Raw genomic sequence first — 26,500 nt, 5'->3', positions numbered from 1 at the left:
CGAAGGTCACCAAGCGCCTTCAAAGGAAATGCAAAAATAAACAAGCAAACAAATAAATATCTAAAGAAATATAAAAAAAATAAAGTCTGTGAAAAAAAGACTGCACACAGGTTGGCACTCCTTTCAGACCTCAGATGGAAAGAATCTGTTAAAAACCCATTCCCTTTCCAGGATTTGTTTTCCAGGTTTCGTAACATCCTGTAGCTTTTCTGCACAGATGCCCTTGCCCAAGCTGTCCTCTGCCTGTTCCACTCTGCTTCATCCCTCTGTTTCCATCCCTCCATCATCATCCCCTCTTTCTCTCTCTCTCTTGGTGGCTGCAGGTGTGACAAGAAGAGGAGGGAGCAGGAGAGCAAGTACATTGAGGAGCTGGCCGAGCTGATTTCGGCCAACCTGAGCGACATCGACAGCTTCAATGTGAAGCCCGACAAGTGTGCCATCCTCAAGGAGACCGTGCGACAGATCCGCCTCATCAAAGAACAAGGTGAGGGGGCCGTGTGTGTGTGTGTGTGTGTGTGTGTGTGTGTGTGTGTGTGTGTGATGAGGCTGGATAAGTGGGGGTGTGGGTGTGTGTGTGGATGTGTGGGTGGGTTGAGGGAGTTGACAATCTGGGTTATGGCAACCATGACTCTCTGCACAGTGCTACCTAGGCTGCATGTCCAGGCAAAGCACTGGCAGCTTCTGAATTATATGGTGGTGCCTTGACCAGAGTATGGTATTGCAAAGAGAACAGTCTGCTAGCAGTGTTTGTGTGTGTGTGTGTGTGTGTGTGTGTGTGTGTGTGTGTGTGTGTGTACATAATTGATGTTTGTGTGTGTGTGTATGTGTGTACGTGCATGTGGCCCAGAGGCTATGGTTGCTGCAGCCGTCACCACCAGCCCGCGGAGCAGCTTGTTATTGTGTGTTGAGGGGTTGCCATGACTACAGGAAGTGAAATAATATGTACCCTCTTTTTCGCTCTCTTTTCCCTGTCCCTCCGTCTGTCACTCTCTCTATCTGTGGCTTTCCCCTTCTCTCCCTTTCATTTCCGACCGTCTCTGATTGCTGACCATTAATACCACAGCGGGGTTGCGCTGTCCTTCTAATGGAATATAATTTGTAAATTACAATAGTCTTTGATTTCCAGCGAGCCACAGCGTGTCTGTTGTGGTCAAGCGGTAAAGAGTGTGCACACACTATGTGTGACCTCATGAATCCCCTCACGAGAGCCAAGGATTTGCATAATAAGCTCTTTGCACTTTGCATACCAACGTGTTTTGGAGATGGCTGCTGCCCCCTGCTGGATAGGCAGTTCACGCACACGTTTACCAACGTTGGGATTTTGGAAAGAGTTTTACAGCGGACTGCAGTGCATTCACATCCTACCTTGGAAGGGGACTTGGCTTTATGTTGATTGCTTACCCAATGCCCTGCCAGGAATCCCTGGAGCTTGTTTGTGAGTAAATGAAAACACTGTTTGTGTGTGTGTGTGTGTGTGTGTGTTGTAGGCAAGAGCTCGTGTGGGGATGACGACGTTCAGAAGGCGGATGTATCATCCACGGGGCAGGGCGTCATCGATAAGGACCATCTGGGGCCACTGCTCTTACAGGTCAGTGCCAGGTCACGGTGGGGTTACTGTAGGGTCAATGTGGGACACCTGATTGCCCAGCTCTCTGTGTTTTCTGTTTCCTAAGTGACAGGCATGATGGACGTGGCATCTGTGGAAGCAGCAAAGTAGCTCCAGTGCCAACAATGACCATATAGAATAGTTCCTCATTAGCCTCCATTAGATGTGACATACGTAGGAAATTATCTTGAGTTAAATGTCCTTTCCCTTAAGTAGACGATGGACTTACTGGAGTGCTATGTGTTGAGACTAAATGTTGAATGTACTTTGGTGATTTTTTTTGACAATATTAAGATGAATCAAGTGCTGAGCCACTCCGATTATTTTTATCTCTTGGTTTCTCCGCTAAGTGCGTTCTCTGTCTCACCCTCTCCATCTTGTCCTTCTCACAGGCCCTTGACGGCTTCCTGTTTGTAGTGAACCGCGAGGGCAGCATCGTGTTTGTGTCGGACAACGTGACCCAGTACCTGCAGTACAAGCAGGAGGAGCTGATCAACACCAGTGTCTATCACATTCTGCATGAGGATGACCGCCAGGAACTGCACAAAAACCTGCCCAAGGGCAATGGTGAGAATGTCCATCTAGACCTGACACACACACACACACACACACACACACGCAATTACATGGTTGTTTATGTTGACATATGATACCTGTTTATAACGCACATGCATTTAAAGATCATTGCTGTTTTTATGTGTTATAATTGTGTTTTGATAGCATATCTGAAGTAAACACATTGCTCACACAACAATTGTTGTGTTATTTCTGGTATCTGCTCTAATGCCATTTTCAATATTTGCCCCTCTGTAGGTTGTTGTAGAATTGTTTTATTGCATTTCCAAGAATCTGCACTAAATTTGTGTCTGTGTGTGTCTGTGTGTGTGTGTGTGTGTGTGTACAGGTCCCAGCGGTCCATCGTGGGGTCCAGGGGACGCCTCGCGGCAAAAGAGCCACACGTTTAACTGTCGCATGCTGGTGAAGTTTGGCCAGGGCTCGTCTGAGGAGGGCAGTGGAGGCCAGCGCTATGAGACCATGCAGTGCTTTGCCCTCACACAGCCCCGAGCCATGATGGAGGAAGGAGAAGGTACGGCTCTAACACGCACACACACACACACACACACACATACACACACATACACACACGCACACTCTCACACATGCACATGCGCGCGCACATACACACACACACACACACACACACTTGCTCTCCCGCTCACAGATAGATACGTATCTCTATTACTCATTTGCTCTGTGTGTGTGTGTGTGTGTGTGTGTCTCTCTCTGACTCTGTTTTACGGAATGGTATTGATTCATGCATCTACACTCTGAGTCAGCGGGGCTCATCTTCCACATGGACACTTAGTCATTCATTGATTCTCTCCGTCATAGCACTCAGCAACTCACGATGGCATGCATTCAGTGACGTGCGTATGAGAGCTCTCACACGTTCTTCTACACATACTCTTTCCCTCGCCGTCATGCTCATATTGTATTCATTATGGAATACTCATAGAACCTCCAGCTATTCAGTCAGGCATGCTTTCTCAGTCACATATTTAGCTACAGTCAAAGCGTTGCGCTTACTTGTCTGTCTACGATATTTCTTGTGCAAGCTATTTATTCAATCTTTTTAGTCTCTTAGAGGCTTATGAAGCTGGAGCCTGTGTAAATGAGGTTGTGGAGACTCTTGAGACTTTATTTCCAAGAGCGTAGAGGCAGATTTAATGTAAATATATTGTCTTGCTTGCTGCCTCCATATATTGATCTTTTGTTAGACCAGGCCTAGGCTGGTAAAGAGCATCTTGGATATTGAATATTTCAATGTGGTAATATGGTGGCAGCATGGAGGGGAGTGTCTCCAGGATGCTGGTTTCACTGTTAAGCCTTCATGAGGTGTCGTGGGCCTAACTTGACGAAACATCGGTGAATGGGGGTGCCCACTTGATAACCACAATGACATACTGCATACTGTATACTGCTGTTAGACGGGCCATTTGTCTTGTGTCGGTGACCATTGGTTGGCAGATTGGTGGTTAGCGTGCTTTTTTTAAGTTAATTTGGGTAGGGGCTTCTGAATGTGTTTTTACCTTAGATTTTGGCACAAGGGATTATAACATCTAATCCTGTGTATTAATGTGATGTGTTTTGTGTGTGTTTTTTATCCAGACCTGCAGTCGTGTATGATCTGTGTTGCTCGACGGGTGAGCGCAGTGGAGTGGACCGAGCGCTTCATCACTCGTCATGAGCTGTCAGGTGAGTTGTTGCCATGGTAGCGCTTGAGTGTGACCCCATCATCAGGACATCAGCGTCAGTCGTGACGATAGCAGACAGCGTCAAATGTAGCCATGGATACAGCACCCAAGGCTATGATGATTACTGGACCTCTTCGCCAGAGGGTCTGAATTTGATGATAAGAACCTGAGAACATGAGGGCTTTTTTAACTATCTACCTCCCTTTGCCTTGCCATAACACTAACGTGTGTGTGTGTGTGTGTGTGTGTGTGTGTGTGTGTGTGTGTGTGTGTGTGTGTGTGTGATTTCCAGGTAAGCTGGTGGAGATTGTGGACCAGGCTTCCCTCCACTCCACCATGCGTCCAGGCTGGGAGGACCTGGTGCGACGCTGCATGCAGATGTTCCTCCACCGCAGCGAGGGCCAGCCGTGGTCATACAAGCGCCACTACCAGGAAGGTATGCAATCAAAAAAAACACATTCACTTCCTGAATAATCTTGTGTATTCAAAGAGACAGAGACACTTTATTAATCCTGAAGGAAGTGTTGGCATCCAGTAGATTTTTTTTTTGCCTGAAGAAGACCCAGCAGGGTCGAAACGTTGCCTGTTGTGCATTAAATATATGGGAGTCAAAAGCAGTGTTGCGGACATTTATATATTTTTTCATCCAGTAGATTACCATACAAAACAAGGAAATTCACATTCACAACAATAAAAAAGATTATTAAATCACAACTGTGAAATGAGTCTATTCACCATATCTACAGGGAATTGACACTAAACTGAATAGGAATGTGGCAATGAAGTGTCTGTCCATGGAGGAAGTGCAAATGCTGAACAATGATTCACAGTGCAACAGTAATAATTACTGCACATAATATAAAATACATAAAGGTTAAATTACAGACAGCAATGGAAAAAAACTAAACTGAAATATACAGCTTGTTGATAATTATATAAACAAACACTAGAAATAAATGCTTAAAACAGATTGTGCATAGAGGTTAATGTAGCCATTAACTGTCTGAATGTAGTTTGGCAAGGTAGGGCCAGAGAGGTAGTGAATTTCACCCCACTACTTCTGTCAAGTTGAAGAGCTGAATAGCCTCTGGAACAAAATACTTGAGCTTGACTTTCTGCCTGGTGAATGTAGCAGAGCCAGCTTCCCTTCTCCCATCCAGTCTACTGGCATCCCTCTTCCTAATGCTCTCCTGCTTTTAACCCCATTTTACTCCCTGACTCGCCTTGTGTAGCTAAAAGTGCATCAACATTAAAGGCTAGAGGAAGTGCTAAATGTTTGGGTGTGCTCCTTTTGTTCTCCTGTCCCTCCAGCCTTCCTCCATGGCCGGGCTGAGACCCCACCGTACCACTTCTCGCTCTCGGACGGCACGCCAGTCACCGCTCAGACCCGGAGCGAGCTCTGCCGGAACCACGGCACCAACGAGCAACCCACCTTCCTCTCCACACACCTGTTGCAGAGGTGAGTCACCCCACGGCCAGTCAGTAGAGGAGTGGACCAGCCGCAATGCTTTTGTCGGTCTTGATGGTAATTTTGATACCATAGATTTAATAGAGACCCAGTCGGACCAATAGTATGAAAAATCAGGAACAGAGTTTATTTACAATGATGCGCATCAAGGGAGAGACTTCACTTAAAGATACATCAGCTGCTCTAACTAGACAAGGAAATAGTTAGGGTTTAAGTATCCTTCCAGGCTGACGGGAAATGGCGCTGGTCATCCCATCTCACATGGACTACACTGAATCAGACTCTGATTAGTGGCAACCTGGCAATCTGGAGCAGATAGCTACTGACGCAGCCATGCAGTGCAACAGTGAAACACTACAAGGTCATAATATTCCCGCTTATCTCTAAATACAGTCACACACAGATATACACAGGGACAGTATAGATATCATAGTCATTACATAGAATCATACTTTTAGTATCAAAGTGACCCACTAATGAGAAATGCAGAACATTAAACCACATATTGGAATATTGGACATAATGCAGAACATTAAACCATATATTGGAATATTGGACATAATGTTCTATTCCACTTTCTCTCAGTCACCCTTTTTCAGCCTTTATGGATGGAACATTTCATCAAATATTGCCACTATATACAATATAAATGATTATACAATTGTTTCATTAAAGTTAGTCAGATCCAAATGAGCAGTTACATGACTAGATTTAACTGATTTCTTCATAAGTTGTGAAAAATAGCTACACATGATTAGTGTACAATAACAACCACAGTAAATCAAAAAGAATATATTTGGTCAATCCCCCTAAACTATTCAGAAACTCGTCTATATCATTTCTATATCAGGTTTTTTACATGTAAAAATTCTATATCATTTCTATATCAGGTTTTTTACATGTAAAAATCGGCCCTGACTGTCTTGATTTCTCACAGGGTGTGAAAAAAAAACCTCTCAGTCTTTACGTAGCCTCCAGCAGGACTTTTTAACAAAGTTTTCTCAGTGATTTAATTTACAAGGAGCATTCAGATATGATGTTATCACAACCCATCTTCTCACTGGTCAAACTCAAAATGGTATGCCTAAAATGGTGGTGATCACTGCACCTGACTTGGCACTAGATAAGATTTTATTGTTCATATCCTGCTTATATTATTGATATTTCACCTTTTTTATACACTGCCTCTTCGTGCTGCTTGCATTTGCATTTCGAAAACGCTAATCTGATTCTGGGTAATTCTTTTTGTTTTCCTGCCACAGGGAGCAGAATGGGTATCGCCCCAACCAAGGAGGGGTGATGAGGCCGCAGGGCATGGGCAATGCCCACCCGAATGCCCAGATGAACATGATGCCCAATGGGGCGATGGGTATGGGTCCCCACAGGGGCTATGGGATGAATGAGCAGAGGCACATGGGACCCAGGGGTGGCCCCATGTATGGTGTGGGGAACCGGATGAATCAGATGAATTCAATGGGTCAGATGAATCAGATGAATCAGATGAACCAGATGAATCAGATGAATCAAATGAATCAGATGGGACAGATGAATTCTATGAACCCCATGGGCCAGATGAATCAAATGAATCAGATGAACCAGATGAACCCAATGGGTCAGATGAATTCAGGCGGTCAGATGAATTCAGGCGGTCAGATGAATCACATGAATCACCCGGGCATGCAGCAGCCTCAGTTCCATTATGGGATGGGCATGACGAGCCCGTTGCACGGCAGCCCTGGCATGAATGCCCCTCAGCAGAACATCATGGGCTCCCCACGGGTCAGGGGCAGTCCCAAAATGGGATCCAGTCCTTTCTCTCCTGGAGGTAGGTCATCTTCCTCAGTATATTATCTGTGTCTGTGTCTCTGGAACAGCTGTGCCCCTCACAAATCATCAATGATTCAATTGATGCTGCCTCTTTTATATTTTTTCATTTGGGTCATTGTTGGAAAAATAAATCAGAAAATCAGTCTTTTCTATTTTGTTTCTTGTGTACACATTTTGAGAGTTTTCCTGCACAAATTAGTATGTACTGTGTGGCTGAATTTGTGGTCAAGGCTTTTGTCTGAGGTTTTCAGACTCTGACTTTGACCTAGACAAACGTCCACTGTAGCTGATGTCTGATATCTGCCCCTCCCCCCTCTCTCTGTAGGACTGCATTCTCCTATGGGGTCAGTGAGCGGTGGTTCAGGCGGAGGCTCAGGAGGTGGCAGCTTCTCCAGCAGCTCTCTGAACGCCCTGCAGGCCATCAGTGAAGGCGTGGGCTCCTCCTCGCTGCCCTCCACGCTCTCCTCACCGGCCCACAAGCCCGACTCGTCCCCCAGCATGAACAACCCTGGTGGCCCGCACGGTCCACATGGCCCGCATGGTCCGCACGGCCCGCACGGCCACCCCCATGGCCAGAACCCCAACCAGAACGGGCCCTGCAAGCCGGCGCCGCCACACTCCGACTCGAAGAGCCCGGCTGCCGCGCACGGTGGTAACGCGTCCGAGCAGCCAGCGCATCAGCACACTTCGCCACCAGAGGGCACCGTGAAGGCTGAGGGTCAGCAGTCCTGCAAAGAGAGCTGTGGTGGAGGAGGAGGAGGAGCAGAGCCCAACCGCAGAGTCCCTGACAAGGCAAACCACAAGAAGCTCCTCCAGCTCCTCACCTCCCCCACCGATGACCTGAGTTTGGGAGGCGCAGGAGGAGGAGGAGGAGGAGGTGGTGGAGGTGGCGGTGGTGGAATGGGTGGCCCTGGAGGTCCTGGAGGCCCGTCCCAGTCCTCTCAGTCTGGCCGAGCGTCCACACCCATGGGCATGGAGGCCAAGGAGTCGGCGGGCATGACCAGCCCGACCTCGACTGGCGTCTCCTCCTCGTCGTCGGCAACTTCCTCCGCCTCTGGCGCCATGCAGTGTACCCACCAGGGCTCTGGGGGCGTCTCGTCCACGGCGGGCCTGGGCGGCCCCGGCAACCACTCCACCCACTCCCTGCAGGAGAAGCACCGCATCCTCCACAAGCTGCTGCAGAACGGCAACACCCCAGACGACGTGGCCCGCATCACGGCTGAGGCCACCGGCAAGGTCCCCCTGGAGGTGGCCGCCGCAGCGGCGGCAGCAGCAGCGGCAGCTGAGGCCCAGAGAGGAGGAGCGGCCGGAGGAGCAGAGGTGAAGCAGGAGCAGCACAGCCCCAAGAAGGAGAAGACCCACGCGCTCCTCCACTACCTCCTCAACAAGGACGACTCCAAAGAGCGGCCAGGGGCCCTGGACAGCAAGCCCAAGCCAGAGGAGCTGGAGGGTGGTGGGGGCTCGGGAGCGGGAGCGGCACCTGGAGCTGGCATCTCCTCCACCAACACCGCGGGCATGGAGGGCAAAGTCAAGATGGAACAACCAGATGAGGTAAAGAAAAGGCCCCTCAAGATATGTTCTAGATAGAAATTACTGGTTACTTTATTGTAAAAGTGTAAATTGTGAATCTAGAAGTGTAAATTCTTTGATATAATTTGCAGTACATTCTAGGATGTATTGGTGTTTTTTTAATTGAAATTTAGACATTTCTATTATTGGAGTTTAGGTGGAGGTGAACTGGCACAGTAGTTTTCATTGATTGTACTCACAATGGAGGCTACATTGACTGGTTTGTTTAGAATTGATTCGCTGACCCATTGTTACTCTCGTCTCTCTTAGCTGGACAGCCTGGAGTCTATCCTTGGAGGCTTCCGGAGCTCTGCTGGAGGGATGTTCAGGGATCATGGCAACGCAGGAGGACCAGATGGAGCCAACAAGCAGGGCAACGGACCTAACAACAGTGCCCATGGTAACCACATAGAGTACATGTAAACACCCGCAGTCCAGTTGCTAGATCTGGAATGGCCAACTATTGATGATTTATCGCTATGGCCTAAATAATTTACAGTTAGGGTGGTTCATGTGAAGTTATTTAAACTACTTGATAGCCCATTTGTCCTTCCCTTAACAGATTGATGTGATGGACAGTTTTTCAATTCTAATTAAGATTAATTAATTCTAATTATTTCTCTAATGATGCTTCTCTAATTCTAAGATTTGGGTCATAAGTGCCCAGAAGTATATTCAAGGATTAAATTATTCAGAAAGCTTTATTGTTTATCACACAATGACAGAAAATCATCTTGGGTTTTGAGGCTGAAAGAAACTTGGGTTAGGGGACTGTTAAAACAGAAATGAAAGAATATTTTAGAGGCACATATTAATATATAATCTCGCTTTGTGTGTGTTATAGACAGGGACGCCTTGTGTGGGGGCCCAGCGCAGCGGACCCCCTTCCAGAGGGCGATGTCCGTGGACAGCAAGCCCCCAGTTGGCATCGGGGGAACCGGCCGCAGGAGCGCTCCATGTCCTGGCCTGATCAAGCAGGAGAGTGCAGACAGTGCACTGAGCATGGGTGAGTCCCCCTGCTGGACACTGATGTTAACTGCACTCTGTCTGCAACAAGGGGCAGAGGGTGAAAATACTAGATAGCACACATCTTAAATGTCCTAAACGTGGAGGCAATATCTATGGGTCTTGGTGGTCAGTACTCCCATTTGTTTATCTTTTATACATCTATGGTTTCAAATCCAGGCTGGATTTATATGATTTGTTGGTATATAAAACTGAGTGCTGTGCTTTCTGTGTGTCTTGTCTTTTAGGTGGCATGAACAGAGGCATGGGAATGCCTCAGCAGCAGCCCATGGTGGGCCCAGGCGACTGGGGCATGCAGAGGTCGAGTGCCAGTCCCATAGGCCCAGCAGGGCATCCAAACATGGGCCACCACCCTAAAGGCATGATGGGAGGGCCCATGGTGAACCGGTCCAACAGCCTGCCGGCCCCCCGCTCCATTCTACAACAGCAGCTCATGGAAATGGGTAAAGAGCAGGATATGTTCTAAGAGATAAGAGGGAGGGGATGTAATCATATGGCTTTTGGATATCAAATTGATTTGGTGAGGGTTGATGGGAGTTGTTTCAGGTTGGCATGTAGTAGATATTAGTCCCTTCCATTCACTCTGCTGTTGTGTTGTGGTGTTGCATTATGTAGGTCCTAATGATGTCCACATGGGCATGAACGCCTTCAGAGGACAGGGTCATCCGTCCCAGTCGCCCTCCTGGCCTGAGAGAGGCATGGGGATGGACAGACCACCGACCAATAACAGGTGAGCCTCCACCCCACCGGCTCCAGGGCCTCAGCATGTGCGCCTTGAGCTCTTAAATGTGTGATGCGTACAGAATCAGAGATTTCATTAGAAACTGCAGTCAGACCGTTTTATTAAAAGTGTGCGTCCTTGTGTGGTGTCCAGGCAACAGTTTGGTAATCCTCTGGACGAGCTGCTGGTTCCCCCTTCCACCAGCCAGGGTCAGAACGACGAGCGTGCCCTCCTGGACCAGCTGGACTCGTTGCTCAAAAACACAGATGTCATCGCACTCGAGGAGATCGACCGCGCACTAGGCATCCCTGACCTAGTCAGCCAGGCAAGAGAATTTGTGTTGCTCAGGGATCTGTTTGCTTTCTCAGAGTCCCTATCCATTGCAGTGTTCAGGGAGTACTTTGGCAGTATTTGCCCCCCAGTAGACTTTGTCCCCTGTAAAATCACAGTAGATCCACCTGATGTAACTCCTCTCCCTCTTCCTTCACAGGGTCACGGAGATCAGCAGCAGCAGCCGCCACAGCAGCGCCAGCCCCATCCGCCCCATCCGCCCCATCCGCCCGAGTCCTTCTCCGGCCCAGAGCCCCCCATGGGGATGGAGGCCAAGCCCATGTACAGCCAGGGCTACCCAGGGCCTCCCTCCGGCATGGGGCCCATGCAGGCCGGCTACGGACCCGGCGGTGGTCCCAGCGGTCCTGGTGGTCCCATGCCAGGCCAGTCTGGTGGGGGCTTCAACCCCATGATGAACCAGATGGGCCAGCAGGGAGGCTTCCCCGGTATGGGCCCCATGGGGGGCATGGGAGGGCCCCCGCGCGCCAACATGATGCACCCGCGCATGATGAGTGCCACCAAGCCGCTCCGCATGCAGCTGCAGCAGAGGCTACAGGGACAGCAGGTATGGAACCCTGGCCTACATGCTGTTACTCAACTCCCAGAACTATATACACATACACACACATACACACACTTGCAATACAGTTCTACACTCATGGAACTGCATGCTGTTACTCCACTCCCAGAACTAAATGCATGTACACATACGCATAAATACACACACTCGCAATGCAGTTCTACTGACATTCCCAGCATCACACTCATGGAACTAACTATTCTGCTATAATTATTCTACTGGCATCACACTCATGGAACTAACTATTCTACTGGCATCACACTTTTTAGTGTGATACGACATGCTGTCAGTACTGTATGCATACAAAGCATAAACAAACAGGCTAAAAGGGCCAAATAACGCTGTGTTCAGAATGCATTTCTGTCGACATGGAGACGATGTATGAGATGCTGATGTTGTGCCTTCCTCCCTGCCCCAGTTCATGAACCAGAACAGACAGGCCATGGCCATGAAGATGGAGGGAGGCCCTGGGGCCAACCCAGCGCTGAGGCCGGGCATGCAGCCAGCAATGGGAGGACAGGTACGAGCAGGGGTAACACATTACAAGTAACGCACATGAGTAAAAAAGTATTTTTTTGAGGAACGGCAACTTTCCATATTCCTTTTTCAAAACGGTACTTCTGCTCTTACTCAAGTACATTTTTGAGCCAGTAGTCTACTCTTTACTCCGCTACATTTCCAATTGCCTTTCGTTACGAGTACAAGTTTATTGGAGGAGAAAGTACAGAGCACAACAGCGTGGAAGAAAGGAAACAGCTACAGAATGCATTGCTACGTTTCCCCGCGATTATAAAAGTAATGACTGGCCTATGTAGCCTACTACACGGAAGTAAATGTTCTATATATCTTAACAGCTCAGTTAACACAATGACGTCCTGCCAGCTGTTGCATCTTTTGGTGAGACTACCAGAGTAGCAACAGGACGAGAGGTATGACATGACACGGAAACTTTCGCCTATATTCATTTCTGGCATTTTCCAGCATTGTTCAACAATTACATTGGACAAGGAAAATAGGCCTACAACTTAATTTACAAGCAAAGCAAATGCACTGTAAATCGAGTACACAAGTTAGAAAAAACCTAGCATTCGTTTATGTAGCCTCTATGTTGCAGGACATGACATGAGACGGTCGGCTGAGAAAACAGATAGCCTGCTCTGTCGCTGAGTGGATATACATAGGCTATATGTAGCCTCAATATAGGTTTATCCATAATATAGCCATTGTTTTTAGGTGGCATTGTCTGTATGGTGAAGTTGTAACCAGACTTCTTCTTAGCAATGCAAAGCAGAAGAATCAGCTGGCAATGGATTGGTAGTGACTGCTTTTCAATCCATAGCCACTTAATGCTTATTCTAGCAATGACAACATAGCCTACAAAAGTGTGTTAATGTGTGATATGTTTGCCTATATGATTAGCCTACCGAGGAGGAGAAAAGCAAACAGGTGTAAAGGATACTTTTGTATTACACTCACAGGCTTTTACCAATTCATGACTGATTTAAATAGATATAGTAGCAAAGTAACTCTGATATTTCATCTTACAGTGAAAGCTAGTTGGTCTGGGTTTGTGGGCTCTCATTTTAACACGCTTCTTGGCCACATTTTTGGCAAGTTGAACTCTGTCATCACAGTGGCTGCTATGTTGGTGAGGCTGTGTTGTCAGCAACACCACCCCCCCCCATCTTTTACATAACTTCCTGAAACTGATGTGAAATGACTGATCTCTGCTCCCCTCCCTCCGTCTCCCCATCAGCCTGGCTTCCTGAACGCTCAGATGATGGCCCAGCGCAATCGGGAAATGGTCACTCTCCAGATGCGCAGGCAGAGGATGATGATGCTCATGCAGCAGCAGCAACAACAACAACAGCAGCAGCAGCAACAGCAGCAGGGAGGACCGGCCACAGGCTTCAGCCCGCCGCCCAACGTCACTGCCCCCGCTGGCATGGACAACCCCATGGCTGGCCCCCCCATGAGCCAGCCTGGCCAGCAGCCCTTCCCGTACGGAGGGAACTACGGTGAGGAGCTGGCCGTAGATCTTTTGATTCTCCCATTTCCCCCGAATTGCCTCAGATACTCTTTGTGAATGGCAAATGGACTGCATCTATGGACCCTTTCAAGAGAGTTCCATTATCAGCATCATAGTTGGCCCCACAAGGCTTCCTTTTTAACATTCCATATGTTATCTTAATGCAGAGGAAGTAGATTGGGGCCCAAATAGAACGTTCAAGCGTTGTTTTTGTTTTTATTGATGAGAGTCTATATAGCGCTTTTCCACTCCTCCGAGCACTCGGAGCGCTTTACAGAGTAAAGTAATGCCTCACATTCACACACGCATTCATACACCGATACCAGAGGCTGCCATGCCAGGCGCCAACCCGCACATTGGCACATTCAAGATGTGCTGTAGGCACGCAAAACCCTTAAAGGCTCTTTAATGAACTTGAAATGAAATCAGTGGAGAACCTGACAGTACCTTTTTAAGGACTTTCCATTCGGGATATGTCAGTTACTCTTTGAAGAATAGAATCTGGATGCTCTTTTCTCATTCTATACATTTTATACCACTTGGACTCTTCTATCTTCTATCTCTCTATTTTCCCCTTCTGTTTCCTTTCCTGCATGTGTGCTCCATATGGTCTTTATTCAGCATCACTGGTCTGTGCTTGTTTCTTCTGTAGACTGACATGGTGTCTTGTCTGATCTCTCTGTGTAGGAATGAGCCAGCAGGGTGACCCCTCGTTTGCGGGGACGGCTGGCAGCCCTCCCAACAGCATGATGTCAGCACGCATGGGAGGACCTCAGAATCCCATGATGCAACAGCACCCACAGGGCGGTCCCATGTACCAGTCAGCTGACATGAAGGGCTGGGGACAGGGAGGCATGCCCATGAACAAGTAAGTCAAATTCAGCAACCTGTGTGTGTGTGTGTTATAATATGATAATATATTACTGTTGCTATGTACATAACATTTTAAAATGAGAATGTATGTGTATTGCTCTGTGATAGTCTAACATGGGGTTAAAGCATTCATTTGTACTCGTACATTGTACATGGGGACCATTTTTTTTTTTTTTTTTTTTTTTTTGCATTACAGCACACACTCCAGTCTGTTGTTTTTTTTTTTTGCAAAGAATAGAATGTTTCAGCGATATGACCATAGCATTGTATCGACTCCTCACTGATGGAGCAACATTGACTGACCATTCGCCTCCCCTCTGGTTTTAGCTCATACCCTCAACAGCAGCAGTTTCAGCAGCCCGACACCGGGGGGCAATATGGAGGCATGATGATGAACGGAGCCATGCAGGGCCAAGCCAACGGAGCAGGCGGCCCGCCGCAAATGGGCCCGATGGGCCAGATGGGGATGAACTCCATGGGCATGGGACGCATGCCTATGGGCCCTGACCAGGTACGGAGACGCCACAGTGTTTGTAGAGTTTGCATCATGTGTTTATATTGGGGAATGTATGCGTGCATGTGTATGTATGTTTGCTTAAATTGGTTAGTGTGTGTGTGTGTGTGTGTGTGTGTGGGATGTCGTTTTGGGCAGGTTCTGTTGCTCTCTGGTCCTTCTTTCCTGACCCCACATCTCGTCTCCCCTTTTACAGAAATATTGCTGAAGTTGTGATGGCCAGCAGCAGGGCACCCCACCTCCACCAGGCCTGGGCACCGCTGCCTCATCGGCCGAGCTCTGGGTCTGTCTCATGACCAGCCTTTCGAGGGAAGCCTCTGCAACTCTTTTCATCACAGTTCTATGTGAGAAACAGTACCATGAACACACGCACGCGCACACACACATGCATGTGTTTGTGTGGGTAAGGGTGTGTGTGTGTGTGTACTTGCTTTAGTCATGGGCAGGAGTGTTTCCCCAATCAGAAGACTGCTGGAGTCCGACGTGCCGCATAAGCTCACAGATTGACATGCAGTGTTCTGCAACGTGACAGCGGGGTGGTGGTCATCTTTCGCTCTGGATGGGTCATGGGGCATGGTACAACTGGCTATGGTTGCACTTTATCGGACATTTACCGCAAGGCTGGTTTGTAAAAGAATTGTTGCAATATTTCTTAGTCCTTGTTTTTTTCCTAGCCTTACAGGATGATTTGGTGTGTGTGTGTGTAGCGCCGGGTTTTTAAGACATACAACTCTCACTCTCCAGCTCTCTTTTTCTTTCTTTCTTTCTTTCTTTCTTTCTTTCTTTCTTTCTTTCTTTCTTTCTCTCTGTCTTTCTCTCTGTTGAGCCTCATCCTAAACCATTGGGAGCTGTAAGCACAGGTAACTAACTAAATATTATGCAGATGCAAGCAATAAAAATCCTGTCTCTGAGTTTCTGACTGAAACTGTAAGGCGAAGCATCATGGACTCAAGGCAGAAAGGTACTGCAGTATTAGACATCAAATGTTTGTCATCTCTCTCCTCCTAAGTAAGAATTGTAAATATGCTACAAAATGTATCATACAAAATGTTATTATTTTGTTCTATGTTTTTCTTTTTTCTGTTTTTTTTTTTTTTTGTTTCACAGATTATAGGGCTCTGTCAAAACCTCTCCCTCCACTTTGTTTATTTTAGGCCAATGCTGTATTGATTTGGAGTTCTATTTTCATTCTTATTTGGGAGAAAGAGTGAGAGAGCGAGCCATGTTTTTTCCCCTTTCCTTTTAGATAAGGCACTTTTCTTTCATGTACTTTTAAGTGTGTTCTCTCTTCTGAGCTGAGGATGGCTACTGTATATGACGACCTCATGCTAAGGACATTTGTTAAGATGGGGAACTCTTGGGAGAGATCGGAGGGAGGCCAGTTTCCCACTATATGAAAGCTACGGAGGGAGCCGAGTTTCCCACTATATTAAAGCTACGTAGCAAACGTGTGGGTGTGTAGACAAGTTTGCGTGTTAGTTTGTCTGTACAAAATTCTGTGCGTGTGTGTGTGTGTGTGTGTGTGTGTGTGTGTGTGTGTGTGTGTGTGTGTGTGTAGGATGTATATGGTGCTGCAGGCTTGTGTTCTGGGACAATACCCAAGCTTTGAGTTCTCAGCCAGATTTGGTGGCTCTGGCTCGTGGCGCTGATGAACGTCTACTTGTGAACGCGTACCTGTCTGGGGCTCCAGCCTCCCCCTCCTCCTCCTCCTCCTTCCGAGCCCTCATAGGACCACCACAGTGCTAGAGACACAAGGCCAGACAGTCTTCGTTCGTCTCCCCCTTTCCCTCTCTCTCTCCCTCCCCTTCTCACTCTCTTTCTGCAGTTCAGAGCCATTTATGTGTTTGGGGGATCCTCAACTGGGAAGTTAGATTTTCTTTCAGTTACAGTACCAATATTACCAATATAGAAGACTACCCATATCATATAAGCTGAAAGAATGAGATTTTCTCCGTCTCCCCACCCCCCACACACCCACACAATCATCCTCACTCTCCTTAGCTATTCCTGAAAATAAAATATAGCTATATATATTTTCTTTTCTTTCTTTTTTTTTGCTAATGAGTCTTTGTAAGAATCTACCTGCAAGAAAACCATGCGCAATCCAAAGATCTTTTTTCAATACTTTGAAAAACTTATGACATTGACTGTAATTTGTACCTAGGTGCTTGTGTGTATGAGTGTTTGGGTACACATCAGATGAATATATTGCTTTCATTTTATGATTTTGTACCGTATATGGTTTGTATACACTTGTGTAACTGTGTGGCCAGTGGCTCATCTATGAGCAGAGTGTGTTTGGAATGGGACATCTTAAAATGGTAAACGCTGAGATTTTGAACCATTTTACAAGCTCAGCAGGGTGTGAGGAGAGAGTTGGGAGTGAAAACTCTTCAAACATATCAGTTAATTTACTCAGATCTTTTTTGTTTTTCTTTTCTTCTTTCAGGAAACATTGTTTTGTGTCTTTATCTTAATTGCTTGAATGAGTATGATGAAGTATATTTTACAATGAGAAATCTGGATCACATACTTTCTCTACCGTTTTTACCGTCATTCTGGAAAGGAAGTGTTCATTAACTTAAGTAGATATGATGAGAAAATATGCTGTCATTTTACATGATATGAATTACAATGCCCTTTTTTCTGTCTCTTGATGTTCATATTGATGTAAATACAAATTTCTATTTAAGCGTGGCTAGTAGTGTCTCTCCTTTGCACTGTTCTATCTACACCCAGCCTACACCCATCTCAGAGGAAACTTAACCAAATGTTTGCCATACTGAACAATATGAATGCATGTCATTATGCACTTTTTAGACTACTTAAATTTGGTGGACGCATATTCAAAATGCATTGGAGCCAATGCTGAGATTAGGACTATCAGAACTAATTAAATGAGTCTGACATCCACACCTTGCACAGTGCAGGCTGCTCTGACATATTTGTGCAGTCTATCTGCCATGAATTTCCATAAAACTGTTTAATAACAGACTCATGTCTGATACCTCCGTGAAAGGAACACTTAAAAGTTGCCTACAGTACATTGTTACCCCTACAATGAAACACTTAAGACTGATTTGTCACAAATATATGCTCCATCAGAACTATTGTACATTATCAATATTATTGTGTTGTGTCTAAAGGCAGTAGGCCTACCGTATTATAGTGTACTAGCGACGGTTCAAAATCAGATGCCTTTCACCACCACCAGAGGTCGCAGTTGTGTTTTTAAACCCAGAGCCAATCCTATAGAGATAAAGATCTGTAAGTTATCATAAATTGAATTTTCAATTTGATGTGGGTACATATGTTTATATGCAATACATTATGTTTTGTGAGAGTGTCGTAAAAACACAATAGCCTGAGCTTTATAGGTTTTGAAGCTGGTCAGCCATAGATCTAAAAACCTCCACTAGGGGGAACTAGCCTACATGGAAGAGATTCACCATAGGCTATTAGAGGAGCTGCTATATGAATATTCATTACCGTAGGCTTACACTGGAATGATATTTTATGGTCATATTGTTCAACATATTGTTGTCGTGGTGTTCACGGACACAATCAATTATCGACATATAGCCCAGGCTACTTATTCATGTCGGATGACAAGCCTAATAAGATTTTATTTATTTATTTTTTAAGAGATTATCCGCATGGAGAATTGTTATTGTCGCTATGCATATTAGACTTATAGCCTACCTAAACAATATGGCACGATTGAATGTGGGGTTGGCAAGGATATAGGCTACATATAGGCTACCCACGGCTGTCGAATGCATGTGCGTATTTTTTTTAAGTAAGAAAGATAGACTTAACAGACAAAGTAAAGTAATGCTGCGATATTATTCTGCAAACAGAAAATTGTCCATAAAGTCATAGATTGGTTTCCATAGAAAAAGACCCTATTTAGAATGAAGTGAACAACATGGGCTTGTGCTTGGAGGCAAACCGGTGGCTCTCTATAAATGGAGGAAAAAGTTTTTATTTAACACAAAGTTGTAGTATGTGGGACTGCTACAGAGAGAGAGAGAGAGAGAGAGAGACTCTCTTGGCTGCGTTCCCAGCCCATCTGCAGCCTGGCTTGCGGATTACTGTTTGTTAATGTTTCAATCAGCTGTGTGCCGAGGAATGTGCAGCTATTTAACCTGAACTTCCCCAGGTGTGCGGCGGCGCCGCTCAGTCTGGGCCCCGGCGCCCTTCCCTGCCCTTGGCACAAAGCTATCACACAAACACAATCACACACTGGCCGTGCCTCACTGTGCGAGGGCTGCAGCTGCGAGAACCACACCGCAGGGAAATAGGGAAAACATTGCACTAGGGAGAGAGAATAAATCTTACAACGGACTGCCTTTACTTAGCCTACGCTGGGGCCGGGTTAACTCCTGCGCTGCCGGGGATTAATCACAACGTATCTATAGGAAGACCTGAGAGAGGGTCCATAAGGGCGCTACCGTTATGATTGATTATTTTCATAGTGACCTAGTTTATTCATGAAGCTTAATTCTTTTGTTTTCCTCCAGTAGCCTACACGAAATGTATTTATTTCCCACCTTTAATAGGCTAAGGTTCATATTCACATTTCACACCTAAACATTGGGATTAGAGGTTACGGCCTAGTTTACAATAATATAGGCCTACCAACTGAAAAGCCTGTTCATTTTGATTATCTAGGTCCAGTTGGCTATTAAGCACTGGGGCTATCTGTTGACTATCAATGGAATGTTAAATGCCTAGACTGAAAATCAGATGGATTGTAATTTGGATAAATTATACCAATTTAATATTTAAGTCATGATATGCCAAAGGTTATTATTTCTGTAGGCCTAAGCCTAATGCCCATTTAATAAGCTTGTTACGGGCTACCAGGACTATGTGCAAAGCTGTAGCACTGTGGCAGACCCAAACATTAGCCGATGTTTAGATATTCAAAAACAGTGATAGTCTAGGCTACATGAAAAAGGATTCCGTTGAGTCAAGGATTACAATAATTTTGTTTTAATAAAAACACATTTCAGATACATTGTAGAAAACACAATATGACGTTCACATTTTATGTCATTGTAATATACAATACACATTTTCGCTCAGTAATCTGAGAAATTGACCTTTTCAACAAAATAACGTAGGCCTACTAACAATTTTGACGTGTATAAGCTACAACAAGTAACTACTCTGGGCCCAATAGAAGGAGGAGAGCTGGGAGACAGACGTGCTGAGGGGCCATGGATCCCACGGCTGCGCACAGCAATCTATTGATTTGTTCCCTTTAGGCTGCTCAGGCTTCTGTAGACACTCGGGCCGCATCAACTTGGTCCTCTGATCGTTCCTGGGTCACAGGCATTACAGTCTTTTACTCTAACGCGGGAATCTGTGGATTTCCCTACTCGGTTCAAGGTTGTTCGAAGTGATCAAGCATCATCATCACTCTGCATCCTTGTTCAGTTTTGCCCAAAGCTTGTTCTGCTGGGTGTTGGAACGGTAGCGTCTTCTAACGGCACATGATTCTGTCATCCGAGCATCCATTCTGCAAAAAATAAAGATAAACAGGTCAGTGTCAAGTCCCATCATAGCGTAATGTAGGCCTGCCACTTCGTACAGCATGACAACAACAGTAGGCTAGTCAAATATGCTACATGGCACAGGCATACACTTCACAGATTAGGATAACCAGCTAAGAGTTTTGCAGCTCGTCTTTTATTCTAGATTGCAGGCTGATATTCACCTCAACAGAAATGCTGGCAAGTTCTGCATTGAGGGTGGTCAGGGGTGTGCGTGGCATGCTGCTGCCTGCCTGGCGGCTCTTGCCCGGCTCGTCCAGCTCGATCTGCAGGTCCCAGATATAGTCAATGACGTGCTGTAGGATCTCCACCTTGCTGGCCTTCTTGTTAGGAGGCAGCGTCGGTACGAGTTCCTTCAGCTTGTTGTAACAGTTGTTCATGTCTTGCAGAAAAGCGGACATCTGTTCGTCCAACAGCGGGATCTTGCATATGGTGAGGCTCTGGTCGGACAAGCAACGTACAACGTCCTCGCCGCCAACCTTGCTCTTCAGGGCGCAGGTAGGTCCAACAACTTTCATTTTGGCTGTAGTAGTTTTGGTGATGACCAAGTTCAGAGATGGTTGTTCAACCAATTCGATTGTGATTTTAATCCGCAAGAAGAGTTTCCAGAAACGCTGTATTGACAGCTCTGTATTTTGCCACCACGCGCACATCCACTATATATGAGCGCCGGGACATTGAGGCGTGACAAAGCAACTCATGTTTGCACTTTCCGACCAATAGGAGGACTGTATTGCCGGCGGAGGGACCGCCTGCAGTCGCGCTCTCCGCCAATAGGCGAAAAGAACGGGTTATCGAATTTATAATCTGTAGGGGGATGGTGTTACAAATGGAAACAAATGTGTGTCTTTTACTAGGGATGTGTGGAAATCCAGCTGCCCATAGCTTGGGGACTCTGCAGGTGTAGAGGGTGCCTGGGGGTCGGGGGTGGGAGGTCCGCTAATAAGGATGAATAGGTAGCTATTATTACCTTTAAATTGGTTATCCTGCATTACTACCATGAAATGTAAGAAATTGAGTTCTGAGAAGAAAACAGCATTGCTTGATCACTCGTTCCATCGTTCACTTTCTTTTCAACAATGTCGTTTGTGCTAATCTCTAATTTATTAATATAATGAATAGTTTAATAATTTGCTTACATTTTATAGTAGCTAATGCTAGGTTAATTATTAGCTTACTTATGGTTATGGATTTGGCAGACGCCTTTGACTAGCCTACTTATTCCTAAAGATGCAGACAATCTAGATCCTAATTGAGCCAGATGTATTTACTATTAGATATTAATTAGGCAATTTAATAATTAATTTTTCTCAAACGTCACAATAACAACAACACTATTTATATTCATTAGTAATGTAACATTTGGGTCTGTCTGACAGTAGCCTATAAGAAAAAGTAAAATAGACATGCTTTCTTTCTGTTGCTTTAAGTACTTTTTCTGTTGGTAAAAAAGGGAGTCCCTGTGGTCTCACGAAATTCTTTCACATGGTCTCCGTGTGTGTGTTTCGCCTTGAGTGCACACACGCTGATATTGCATAGCGCTGCTCTGAATCTTCCCCAGATTGTCCAAACAAGCCCTAGCAGACTGTCAGGCGCCAGCCCCGTGACGTCACCCATTCATCCCTGCCCTGACGCCTGTCAGCCTGGCGCCGCGCGGGCGGTCCCCATAGCAACTACAAACAACAGGCTGGGCTCCCCCCGCTCACCTGCACAGCGCGGACCCTGAGAACAAACCGACCGCCGTGATCATTATTCATTTATCACTTTACTCCCTCTGATGAGATTACCGAGGCGCGCACCTGCAAACGGCCATTGTCGCTAGTTTGCCTGAGCAGATTCTTTTCATAGAGAGGGGAAAAAGACAGTTTCCCTCCGGAAAGAAGGGGAGTGGATGTAGACTTCATATGCCAGTTCCTTTTTTTTTTACTCCCTGCGTTCCAGAGGCTCTAAGGATTTGGTTTTGGTTACATTCCGTAACACTGTAGGCTATACGTTTTTACGCAGCATTTTTAGATCTTTAGAAAATTAAATGGCAAAAAGAAGTTACAGTAAAATGTGTGCTCTCCCTTGGAAAATCTTTTTACAAATATATTTACATCTTTATTTAATCAATTTACAAAAAAATAAATACAATAAAATAGCATAAAACATGAACATCAATTTATAACATATGTAGCCTACAGCAATGCACCAGTGTAAGGATAGTGTCCTGAATTAAGAAATGCACTCATTCAAAATACATTTTTCAGACTTGGTGTGCACAATGCATCATTGTAAACTGTCGGCTATCCCTAAAAAAGCAGACTAGCCCATTGCATTGGCAGCCACTTGAGCCTAGCAGTGCTGCTGCAGGCGGCTAGCGTCCAGCAGGGTCGCAGCTGACAGAGTTTAGGGAGGGCAGGGGAGGCGGCAGTGGGGTCGGGGGGCAGAACAATGGAGGCAAGGCTTGTGGGAGAGAATCTAGGCTGGAGCCAGTGAGTCTGGAGCCCCCTCAGCTCACTCATCCAGCTTTTGTTCAGCTGCAAAAGCTATCAGCACTTCCTACTGACACCAACAATAACGCCACACAGCTGGGCTCTTTTAAGCTTGTTTACAGCACATCAAGGCAAAAGGAGAGAGAGAGAGAGAGTGAAAAAGACAGGAAGAGGGAGAGAGGGAGAAAAGAGGGAAAAGAAGAGAAAGAGATGTGGGAATAAGGAAAGAAATGTGAAACATATTAGATGCAGAAGACCCCCTTATAATACCACCAACCACACACACACACACACACACACAGCATGCTCCACCCTTATAACGGGTCATTAGCAGAGCTTAAAAAGTTACTTCTACTTAAAATGTCTGCTTTGTTTTTCCGTCTCTCCCTCCCTCCCTCTCCATCTCTCCCCCTCACTATTGCTGTTTATTTTTGTCAGAGAAATGTGGTCACAAGTGAGAATTGCCTTGTTCGCAACATCGTGGCAAAAGTTCAGAAGAAAGCCTACCACGCTTGGCGTCGACGTAGACTTTAAGCTCCCAAACGTTGTTTTTTATAAAGCCTCTGTGCCATGCTGCATGCAGCCCTCCCTCTGTAACTGCCCTGCGTCCACGTGGAGGAGGGAAGCAGGAGAGGCCGGTTACGCCCACTCTTTATCACATCAGAAAATAGATCCACAAAAGCCTGGACAGGAAACAGGCAGCAGGAAAAGTTAGTTTAGATCTTAGAGGTTTTGTAGGGGAAAGAACATTCTAGCTATGCCTGTCCCCCAAGGCCCTTCCCTTCATGCAGGTCACTAACCTGCAGGCCTGGTGCTGCTGTCCAGCTTTAGGATGGCCGTATGCAGGTTAATTAAACACACAGACAGATAGATAGATGGATAGATAGATAGATAGATAGATAGATAGATAAATAGAAAGATAGATACTTTATTGATCCTCAAAGGGAAATTCAGGGTCTCAGTAGCATACAGACATCACACACAACATGCACTTACAGCAGAAAAAGTAATATACATATAAAAAAACTCCACTGTACACAGGTGGGCGTGTTTGCTCTTTGGTATGAATTTAAAGGAATGTGGATTACATTATGCATAGAATAGATAATACATTACCTTTTTTATCTTGTTTGACTTGTCTCTCTGTAAACAGTGCAGTGTACATATTGCAGTAGCCTATACATATGCAGTTTGTACCATACTCTCAGCATGTAGCATACTGCAGAAAGTCAGCAATTCTGTCGTACTGACTGTTTGTTCGTAAAATAATGCTACTTCTTTTGCTCTTGTCGTTAAATGTTATTTACAGCATCTTTGTATTTGCACTCTGCTTAATGAAGTTGAACCTAATCTGATTCCTTTTAACTGTCACTTTAAGGCAGACTGACCATCACATACCCTGTGGGAGTTGGTCAGTCTTGTGTCTGTGTGCGTGTGTGGCTGAGGTTTTGAGAGCGTCGGAGGCCTTGGAATGAGAGCTGCGCTGATGATGATGTGTGAGTGCGGTGTGAGAGGCCTGGTGGTTTGTGGCGGCTGTGCTGAGGGTGACCGCACCCTGTCGGTGTCCAGCGGGGCAGTGGGGTCGTGCGAAAGACTCATGGTAACTCGTGGGAAGTTAGCCTGTGGTGTGCATATGTGTGTACACATATGTGTTTATGTCTTGTGTGTGTGTGTGTGTGTCAGGAGGGAGGGAGGAGTGGGCTGCTAGTCTGTGATGAGTTTCCTCTTGGGAATTATTTCCTGCCTGTCATCAGTCCAGTACAGCTAACCAAATGACTTATTACTAACAACAGGTCAGTCTGGACACACACACACACAGAGAGAGAGACATACGGACAGTCCCACACTGAAAAACATGCAACCATTCCCACTGAAACTCACACTCAAAGAGACAGGGGCCAGAATTGAGGTCAGATCCTTTGCATGTGCAACACTTGCATAACATATGGAAATGAGCTGTTAAAGAGTTGGTTTTAACCAACTAATGAATGGAGCAAAAAGAAAGATATGAACCGTTTTCGACCTGATTTATGTTTATTTTGTTTAATAGATTGGCCAGGCAATTGTCCAGACTGGGGAATTAATCCTGAATTTAAAACAAAATGGACTGACAAGCTCTTTCATATTCATAAAATTTTGTGGTTGTAGGGAATTTATCAAACACAATCTCTGTGTATGTTTCAATGTCTGTGTGTGTGTGTGTGTGCGTCTGTGTAAGTGCTGGCATGTCTGTGTGTCTGGGCCTGCGTCTGTTCAGTACAGTATGTATGAGTCCCTCTGTGTGTGCATGTGCGGATGTCGTTGGTGGGGGGGGGCTGCTGGTGGTGGTGGTGATGATGATGGCGTGGGTATGGGAGCCGTCCGGGGCACCCTGCAGCAGCTTGTGTCCGTATTCACGGCCAGCGTGCTGGGCCTCTGGCCCCCCCAGCCCCCTCTGCCTGGTTCCCACACACACTATCAAAGCCCCTGTAATGGCACTAATTAGCTCCCCATCTGCTGGTCACAGAGCACCGGTGGCATGCAAAAGGAGCCATTGAGAGAGCGGCCATTGTGCTGTAGAATGCTTTCCACTCCACTGCCAATCGCTTGGAGAGAGAGAGAGAGAGAGAGAGAGAGAGAGAGAGAGAGAGAGAGAGGGGTGAGAGAGAGAGAGAGAGAGAGAGAGAGAGAGCAAGTGACAGTGAGAGAGAGAGAAAGAGAAAGGGATGGATGGAGAAGAGAGAGCTCTAGCTGTTGTGAGTGCTTCACAGTCACAGCTCTAGAGGAGGGCAGCGTTGAGGGGGGGCCACACACACACACACACACACACACACACACACACACACAAACACACACACAAGCTCTCTCTCTCCCTCTCTCTCACACACAGTCGTGCATACACACACACAGACAATAGGAGACAGTGTTACAACTTGTTGCAGATTTAATAATGCCGGAGTCCCTTCCGTCCCTGGACATACTCCTCCCTCACCCTAACCCCCCACCCCACCCCACCCAGCCCACACACCCCACCTCTAGTTGCTAACTGGCAACAGTTCCTCTAGCTAATCTCCCCGTGCATCACTGCTCCTTCCAGGAAGCCACCGTTTTCAGTCTTCCCATGGCCCGTGTGCTGTCCTGGGGGGAAGCAGGGACAATGGGACACTCCTCTGTGGAGACACATCTGCTGACCGATGACAGTGGGTCAAGGATGCAGAGAGAAAGAGAGAGATGGATTGATGGATGAGGAGGAACAGAGGCTGTGGTTTGGGATACACATGTGTCTGGCATGGGCGCTGTACTTTTTGTCTTGCTTTTTGCAGAGGCAGAATTAGAGATGCTGCCAAATTTAAGCTGCACTGCCAATATTTTGTGACAGAGTTGTGAGGAAAACAAAACAAAGGATCATTCCTTACATTGAACTTCTGAGCAATATCTGAATTTAGATCCAATCACATTTTCAACTTGGCATGATTCTGCTAGTGCAGTTTGCAGATCATCAAATTGAGCTGACATTTTCTGAGACATTTTCTAAATCATTTATTGGCGGACAGTGAGCCATCACAAGCCTAGGAACAAGTGCTAAAACAGGAACATGTGCCAAAAACAAATAGTCCCAAGGTACATGACTCCTGCATGTGTTAGCTTGCTAGCTAACAGCTGGACATATTCTTTCAGTGTCCATCCA

General features: G+C 46.2%; 2 protein-coding genes across 2 annotated transcripts in view; one reads left to right on the top strand and one right to left on the bottom strand.

Moving 5' to 3' along the window:
• The window catches only part of ncoa3 (nuclear receptor coactivator 3), a 42,192-nt gene extending 24,702 nt beyond the window's left edge, over window positions 1-17,490 (top strand). Inside the window, exons 5-24 of the mRNA XM_048254358.1 lie at window positions 324-484; window positions 1,488-1,588; window positions 1,999-2,173; window positions 2,511-2,693; window positions 3,776-3,862; window positions 4,154-4,297; window positions 5,173-5,320; window positions 6,592-7,154; window positions 7,482-8,707; window positions 8,996-9,125; window positions 9,570-9,731; window positions 9,979-10,194; window positions 10,367-10,481; window positions 10,626-10,797; window positions 10,963-11,367; window positions 11,801-11,902; window positions 13,139-13,400; window positions 14,099-14,279; window positions 14,612-14,795; window positions 14,995-17,490. Of these exons, the coding sequence (XP_048110315.1) occupies window positions 324-484; window positions 1,488-1,588; window positions 1,999-2,173; window positions 2,511-2,693; window positions 3,776-3,862; window positions 4,154-4,297; window positions 5,173-5,320; window positions 6,592-7,154; window positions 7,482-8,707; window positions 8,996-9,125; window positions 9,570-9,731; window positions 9,979-10,194; window positions 10,367-10,481; window positions 10,626-10,797; window positions 10,963-11,367; window positions 11,801-11,902; window positions 13,139-13,400; window positions 14,099-14,279; window positions 14,612-14,795; window positions 14,995-15,006 (4,729 nt within the window). The 3' untranslated portion in view covers window positions 15,007-17,490. The remainder of the gene's footprint in view (window positions 1-323; window positions 485-1,487; window positions 1,589-1,998; window positions 2,174-2,510; window positions 2,694-3,775; window positions 3,863-4,153; window positions 4,298-5,172; window positions 5,321-6,591; window positions 7,155-7,481; window positions 8,708-8,995; window positions 9,126-9,569; window positions 9,732-9,978; window positions 10,195-10,366; window positions 10,482-10,625; window positions 10,798-10,962; window positions 11,368-11,800; window positions 11,903-13,138; window positions 13,401-14,098; window positions 14,280-14,611; window positions 14,796-14,994) is intronic.
• A 2,290-nt stretch (window positions 17,491-19,780) lies between these two features.
• Window positions 19,781-20,985, bottom strand: LOC125301680 (DNA-binding protein inhibitor ID-1-like). Its single transcript, XM_048254359.1, has 2 exons — window positions 20,524-20,985; window positions 19,781-20,325 (listed from the first exon to the last, which is right to left on the bottom strand). Exons 1-2 carry the CDS (start codon window positions 20,875-20,877, stop codon window positions 20,290-20,292), a joined length of 390 nt encoding a protein of 129 aa, XP_048110316.1. The 5' UTR covers window positions 20,878-20,985; the 3' UTR covers window positions 19,781-20,289.
• Between the last annotated feature and the right edge of the window lie 5,515 nt (window positions 20,986-26,500).

The sequence above is a fragment of the Alosa alosa genome, chromosome 10 (assembly GCF_017589495.1).
Source record: "Alosa alosa isolate M-15738 ecotype Scorff River chromosome 10, AALO_Geno_1.1, whole genome shotgun sequence".
NCBI lineage: Eukaryota > Metazoa > Chordata > Actinopteri > Clupeiformes > Clupeidae > Alosa > Alosa alosa.
Note: the sequence above shows the minus strand (reverse complement) of the source record. Positions and strands in the feature narration are given on the sequence as shown.